This window comes from Nicotiana tomentosiformis, chromosome 3, assembly GCF_000390325.3.
Source record: "Nicotiana tomentosiformis chromosome 3, ASM39032v3, whole genome shotgun sequence".
NCBI lineage: Eukaryota > Viridiplantae > Streptophyta > Magnoliopsida > Solanales > Solanaceae > Nicotiana > Nicotiana tomentosiformis.
The window spans coordinates 143,718,738-143,726,696 of record NC_090814.1 but is presented as its reverse complement, the minus strand read 5'-3'; the positions used below and the strand labels follow the sequence as shown (position 1 = coordinate 143,726,696).

General features: G+C 31.9%; 1 protein-coding gene and 1 non-coding gene across 2 annotated transcripts; one reads left to right on the top strand and one right to left on the bottom strand.

Moving 5' to 3' along the window:
* The first annotated feature begins 1,626 nt into the window (after nucleotides 1-1,626).
* On the top strand, nucleotides 1,627-3,686 carry LOC104107262 (aquaporin TIP2-1-like). Its single transcript, XM_009616011.4, has 3 exons — nucleotides 1,627-1,876; nucleotides 2,209-2,459; nucleotides 3,072-3,686. The coding sequence occupies exons 1-3, from the start codon at nucleotides 1,750-1,752 to the stop codon at nucleotides 3,438-3,440; spliced, it is 747 nt and encodes a 248-aa protein (XP_009614306.1). The 5' UTR covers nucleotides 1,627-1,749; the 3' UTR covers nucleotides 3,441-3,686.
* Nucleotides 3,687-5,061: 1,375 nt separating this feature from the next.
* On the bottom strand, nucleotides 5,062-5,133 carry TRNAN-GUU (transfer RNA asparagine (anticodon GUU)). The gene has a single exon. It is a non-coding gene; the product is annotated as a tRNA-Asn (tRNA).
* Nucleotides 5,134-7,959: the final 2,826 nt, after the last annotated feature.

The following is a 7,959-nucleotide window of genomic DNA, read 5'->3' as shown; positions in this document are numbered from 1 at the left end:
TGTATTTCTCAACATCCTTTTAAAAAAAATTAATTTGTACAAGAATATTTCCATTTTAAAACACAAAAGCAAAATGGCTAAGAATGGAGAGCGAGACAATAAAGGGGTAGCTATCAAACACATTATTATCTATCATTAAAAGAGGTTATATATAATAAGTCATTTTATGATCAGAATAGCTCCAAATTTTCGAAAGAACATTAATCGTATATCCGATCTTTTAATTCACAAAAAGAGAAAGATAATGAAATTAAATAGTACAGAAGTTGTTGGACAGACTCATGATCAATTAAAAATTTACAGAACAAAACCTAATATTCCTCAATGGAGAATAATTTAATTCAAAAGTGCAGGCAACTACCAAGCATGACAAGAACTTTTGAAGGATTCCTAATCCACCCAGCAAGTAATTTGTATTATTAAACCCTAATTATCCAATATATTAATTAGCTCACAATAAACCTAGTTTAGTCCACTTCAATTTATATCCATATATTTCATAAAAAATCAAACATACAGAGGCCCCCCTCATTCTCTAAGTTCATAGTTGGTCGGTGCATTTTGTGGACCAAACCCTATTTGTCTCTGTCATGCCACCATTACTTCACTTTTTTAATCATTATTTACCTTACACAGGAGGTACCCCTTAGAGGGACCCCTCCACCGTTCTTATCAAGGTTTTCCTCAGAAAATTTAAAACCCGCGACCTTTAATAGAGGGGAAAGAATCCTAATAAAAAATGAACAAAATGTAATGACAATGCGTTCATGTGAAATTCAATGTTTCCAAATTGAATATTGATTTCGATATAACAATAACAACATACCTAGTATATTATCACAAGCTCTGGAAAGAGTAATGTGCATACAGACCTTACCGGCTTATCCCTACCCCTACCTTATGGAGGTAGAGAGATTGTTCTGCGTAGACCCTTAGCTCAAGAAATACGATACTCGGCAGGATGAAAAAGAAAAATAACAGTGAAAAAGCCATGTTGAAAATAATGAAGACAAGAATATAATTAACAACACAATAACATGGCAATCGAAAAATCAACACAGAAAATAACACATAATAATAATGACTTAGATGCGTATTAAAAACTTTAAAATTGAATATACATATATTTAAAATTTTGATTCCACCTCAGATCCCAATCATACCCATTAGTTATGGTTCACATGGATGAGGATTATTTATGAGGTTTGAGACATTCCACAAAAAGCACATCAATGACAGCTTGGATTTGCTAGAAAGAAAAAAACATGAATGGATATGCATGGACACATATGTACATTCGCATATTCCCACCTTATGGCCTTATCTTGTTCTATATGTAACAACGGGAAGAAAAAAAATAAAAGGGTAGTTCAGTGTACGACGTATTTCGCATTTATGCAGGGTTGGAGGAAAGATCACACTGTGATATAAACGGCATACCATATTGTAATTTCACGGTTAGAACCCGTACACTATAGATCACATGAAAAAAAAACTTTATCGTTGCTCCAACGTTCCCCTTTATAAGTAATAACAAGGGAAAAGGCTCTTAATGTATACTACAGTGAAAATCTCATGAACTTCATTAATTAACTTCATATTAAAATATGTCTATACTCCTACTATATATATGTGACACATAAAGGCCTCTTAGTCTCATCAAAAAGCAATTTTCTCTCTAGTTTATTCTTGTCGTCCCTTTTCCTTTAGCTTCTAATTAGAAGTAATTAAATTATTTTAATTGTGAAAATGCCTTGCATAGCTTTTGGACGTATAGATGATTCATTTAGCGTTGGGTCTCTTAAGGCCTATCTTGCTGAATTCATCTCAACCTTACTCTTTGTCTTCGCCGGAGTTGGTTCTGCCATTGCTTACAGTTAATAACTCCTCCAATCCTTTTCTACATTTTAACTTTTCACTTACATTTTCGTAGTTAAATACACTGGCTGGTGTTACCGCCAGAGACAAATTAGGGCGAGTTCTATAATTTCAACAAATTTTATTACTTTCAACTCGAACTATTCAAAATGTATTATACACATAATACAACTATACTCGTTCTAAATCCACTAACTTTAATAATGCGTTTGATAAACATGGAAAATGTTCGTGCCCATGCAACAATCTTTACATGGTATTTAATTTGTTTTTTCACAATGGAAATGTAATAAGATTTTAAAATTAGTAATCTTTTGGTATAAATTGCAGATAAGTTGACAGCAGATGCAGCTCTTGATCCGGCTGGGCTAGTAGCTGTTGCAGTTTGCCATGGATTTGCTCTATTTGTGGCCGTTGCCATTGGCGCTAACATTTCTGGTGGACATGTTAACCCAGCTGTCACCTTCGGATTGGCTCTCGGCGGCCAAATTACACTTCTTACTGGCCTCTTTTACACCATTGCTCAGCTTTTGGGCTCCATTGTAGCTTGCTTGCTTCTCAAAGTTGTCACCGGTGGATTGGTAAGTTCTAATAGTAGTATTTTAAGCTTATCTTCCAACACTAACGATATAAAAAGTATTTATAGTATCAGATCATTTTAAAAAATGCTTAAAAATATAACAGATTATCTGCTACAATTGATTAACTTAGATCATTCTTAAATATAAATTTTTGAAAGAAAAAAAAAAAACTATCGTTCGTTCTACGACTCAATTGTGTTATAAAGTTTAGTTTTGTATTTAACTTATATAAATTGATAAAAATAGATATTTTCTACTCTATTAGATTAAATTCATGTAATTTAGCTTAATTATTAGTCTTGTTACTTAATATCACTTTTGAGGGACTACACCTGTTATTATTGATGTTCTAAAAATTATTTTACAGTATTAGTTTATAAAAGTTGGATATGTTATGTGCAACTGATATTTCATTTTTAGGTCGTAAATCTGAATACTTTCTTTACACAAATAGCCGGTCGATTCATCATTTATTTTTTATAGTCGATATACATAGATTATACATTGATTAAAGAGAGGTTTACATATATTATACATCTACCGATTATTTTAAATTTAAACGATACAGTGGACGGCTATTTAGGTTAATTCTTTTTATCTTTTATTATTCAGGCTGTTCCAACACACAATGTGGCAGCTGGAGTGGGAGCGCTAGAAGGAGTTGTTATGGAAATTATTATCACTTTTGCTTTGGTATACACAGTATATGCAACAGCAGCTGACCCAAAGAAGGGTTCATTGGGTACCATTGCCCCCATTGCCATTGGTTTCATTGTTGGTGCCAATATTTTAGCCGCCGGCCCATTCTCCGGTGGTTCAATGAACCCGGCCCGTTCATTCGGGCCCGCTGTGGCCAGTGGTGACTTCACTAACAACTGGATTTACTGGGCCGGGCCTCTCGTTGGTGGTGGATTAGCTGGTCTTATTTACAGCAACGTTTTCATGCAAAACGAGCACGCTCCTCTCTCCAGCGATTTCTAAGTAAAAATTGTTTTGAGTTTGATTTTGTACAATAAAAAGGAAGAAAAAAAGCAACATTAATTTTGCTCTTTCTTTCTTTTTGTTTGTTTGTTTTCCACTTTATCCTTTGTTGTTTGCTTTCCCTTTATAGCTTTTGGGTTTGCCGCGGTACATTCATCTTTGGTCCAATGTTGTTGTCTACGTGATGATGCTCGAATTTGGTGAAATCACAACCATTCATTGTTATCTAGTTTTATCTTTTTGTCATTCTATTGTTCTCTCTATTAGCTTTTGGGGATTGTGGTCATCTTTAGCTCACACCCCACGAAAAAAGAGAAAAAGAACTCCTCTTTTAGCTTGTGGCGATACAATAACAATAACATATTCGGTGTAATCTCACATCGTAGGGTATGATAGGATAAAGTGTACGTAGACCTTACTCCACTCCTACCTTGCGAAGGTAGGGAGTTTATTTCTGAAAGACACTCGGCTTAAAAACAAAAACAATGATTAAATTAAGCCGACAAACAACTTAAGCCTTTTAAAATCTCATAGCTTTTTATCATGCAACACTAGTACAAATATCAAATTAAATTTTTTGCTAACTGACCTTTTACTGTTCATCAAAGCTTTTTATTAAAATAAACCTTTTTTTGCTAATGATTTTTTGTTTCAAAAATGACTTTGTTCTCGACGTATTGATAGAGCTGAGAAAGTTTGCTAAACCATCCCCGAGTGATTGTGGGCCGGACAAGTCATATTCATTTGATTATCCGGCTAATCAGTACTCTGGGCACAGTAGGTTGAATCATGGACAAAGTTACACATTTGGCCGGTCGTCAAAAAATAATTACACTCACTAGTCAAATATATATTAAATATTATTTATTAATATAAAAACATATTTTTGCCGACTATTATTTTTGAGAGATACGGTATAGGTTTCCCTTTTATCATGGAAATTTTACCTCTTATATCAAAGGTATACACCCTATTTATTATAAATCAAAATCATTTTAAAATATTATTTTCTATAGCTACCTTTTATATTTTATAACAAAATAAGTATTTATGGTATATACTACCATTGAGGCATAAAATAAGACATGAAATACGCTATTTATGTTTTCTTCTCTCTTAGACAACTGGACATACCTATTTTTAAGGTGATTGTCGTTACTGTATTCATGAATACATGGCGCGAATACATGTGAATACATGCGCATACAGTTGGACTGCCCTGATTTTAGGCATTTTTACTGATGTATTCATGAATACAACAGCGCGAATACATGTGAATACATGCGCGTACAGTTGGACTGCCCTTATTTAAGACGCTTTTTGCTGTTGTATTCATGAATACATGGCGCGAATACATATGAATACATGCGCGTACAGCTAGACTGCCCTGATTTTAGGCGCTTTTTACTACTGTATTCATGAATACAGCAACGCGAATACATGCATTGTATTCATAAATACAGCCGAAAATTCCTCTTTTATCATTGCTGAATCTTCGCATTTCAGCCCAACACTAATGTTGGCTTGGAGCCCACTAGTAGGTTTCAGCCGCCGAGCCCACCAGAACCCCCACGTTTTAAGGATTAGATGACAAGACCATTAAAAAAGAAAAACATAATGATAATTCAGAAAGGGGTTTGAACCTTCGACCTTGTGGTTAACAGCCACACGCTCTAACCAACTGAGCTACTCCAGCCGTTACCTTTACTTGCGGAAGCATATAAAATCAAACTAAAATGTAATTCTATGTTAATGAGAAAATATTAATAATATAATCCTATATGTAGCATAAAGATTATAATAAGACCAATTTAACTCCTGCAACTATGAAGTGATTCAGTCTATTCAATTAAAGTGAAAAGTCAATATGTAAATACGCATGCCTTTCACTAAATAGCAGGCAACGAGTAACTTATCATTTGATTTATTTTTAATCACATAAACAAATAAAGATATTCCTTTTGAAACCAAAAGAGCAATGAATAATGAACTTTGTGAATAGGATTTTCGCTATTACTTCTAATTAGATTCTGGATTGCAAGGTAATCCCAAAATTACAACTAGATTTTGACATGCTTGTTCTAACTAATATATTTACATATATTTGCTTGAAAAGTTACTATAACAATTATTATCATATGGAACACATTATAGCTAAAAGTATTTACATTTAATTGGATCATGAAACATCTATATCTATATCTATCTATATCTATATCTATATCTATCTATCTATCTATCTATCTATCTATCTATCTATATTATTATAAAAGTATGAATATAATGTCGGTTTACAAAAATAACCTTATAATATTAAGCATAATAACTCATAATAAAAAGATATAACCGGAATTCTAAATATTAGCCTTATAATCCTATCAGTTTTAGGACATAATACTACACGTTAGGAATCCTACATGATTACCTTAGGAATCCTATTAGTATAATTACTTTCGAGTTGTTTAATTCATATAAAATTGAACAAGTAAATATCTTAGTCATGTAATCCTATTACTTTTATGATACACTTCTTAAAAATTCCTATTACTAATTTAATTTGACAACGAATTATAATGTCCTATTACTAATATAATTTGAAAATATATTATATTTTCCAAACTCATTCAAAAAAATGAGAGCCTCTATTTTTATAATAGAATAAATACAATATTAATATATCAAAATAGCCCTAAAATATTAAACGAAATAACTCATAGGGAAAGGACATAACTGCAATAACCTATTTTTTGGACTACAATACTTTCTATGTTAATTTTTAATATATAAGATTTTAAAATTAATATAATTTTATCTATTAAATTCTTATTAAAAATATGTAGGAAGGGTTAATAAATTCAATTTTATAAGAATTCTCCGTATTGGCAATACATTACCACTCCATAATGTCCAATACGAAGAAAAAATAAAAGTAATATTAAATGGACTGCATAAATAGTTGAAATTGAGAGAAAAAAAATACCCCAACGATAATATATTTTTATATTACATTTGAACTATTTTCCTACTCAAATAATATTATTTTATCAATTTTTTGTGTAATATTGAAAAACATCCAATTATTAAACAATAACTAGGAAAATATTTAAGAATATAAATGTGTGAGAAAGAGAAAAAAAAAATGGTCGGTAAGAGTCAATACCACTAATGATTCTACAAACATAAAGATCTAAAAGTAAAATGTCATATCAATCTTTTACTCTTTGAAAATAAACTTTATGGTGGATAAAATTATAATTATGATTAAATATTCAAAACAAGAGATGAACTAATATTAAGGTCTGAATCAATATAGAATAAATTAATTTTTATGTTAAAACCAAATAATTAAATCTTTTAATTAATTATTTAGCAAGAGAATGCAATTCAATTATTTTTTAAATTCATCACATGAGTAAAATTATTATTCACGTTAAAAAAAAAATCTTAGGGTACATAAATTTATTCCATAAAAAAGAGCGTTAGAACATAAAGTAAAAAGGTTAGTATATTATTAAGAATCAAAAGAGGAATTTACATAGAACACAACATATTTAAGACTTATTTAAATAACTTGCAACTTGTGATGACCCAAAATGTCATCTTTAAATTTAATAATTAATTCTATGTTCTAAGACCTCGAAAAGTACTATTTATCATTCCTCGACTTGCGTGCGCAATCCTAAAATTTTCCGGAAAGTCTTTATGTGCAAAATGGATTAAAATGTGAATTAGAGCTTTAAAACTCAACTAAGTTGACTTTGGTCAACATTTTGAGCAAACAGACTCGGATCAGTATTTTGACAGTTCCGGTAGGTCCGTATCGTGATTTGAAACTTGGGCGTATACCCGGAATCAAATTCCGAGGTCCCTAGCCTGAGATATGGAATTTTGATGAAAAATTAAAATTTAAGTTCAAATAATGATCGGATGTCGAATTATGTGCAAACGACCCCGGAATAGAATTTTGATGATTCCAAAAGCTCCGTATGATGATTTTGAACGTAGGAGCGTGATCGAAATTTTATTTGGAAGTCCATAGTGAAATTAGGTTTGAAATGGCTAAAATAAGAATTTAAAGTTAGGAAGTTTGACCGGGGAGTTGACTTTTTGATATCGGGGTCGGAATCCAGTTTCGAAAATTTTTATAGCTCCGTTATGTCATTTATGACTTGTGTGCAAAATTTGAGGTCAATCGGACTTGATTTGATAGGTTTCGACATCGAATGTAGAAGTTGGAAATTTTAAGTTTCATTAAGCTTAAATTGGAGCATAATTCGTGGTTTTAGCGTCGTTTTATGTGATTTGAGATTTCAAATAAGTTCGTATGATATTTTAGGACTTGTTGGTATATTTGGTTGAGGTCCCGAGGGCCTCAAGTGAGTTTCAGATGGTTAACGGATCAAAAGTTGGACTTAAAACAGCTACTGCAATTTTTCTCTGTTGCTGGAAATTCTGGGCTGTGATCGAGCCCAAGATCGAAGCCCAAGATCGAGGCAGCCCAAGATTGAGGTAGCCCAAG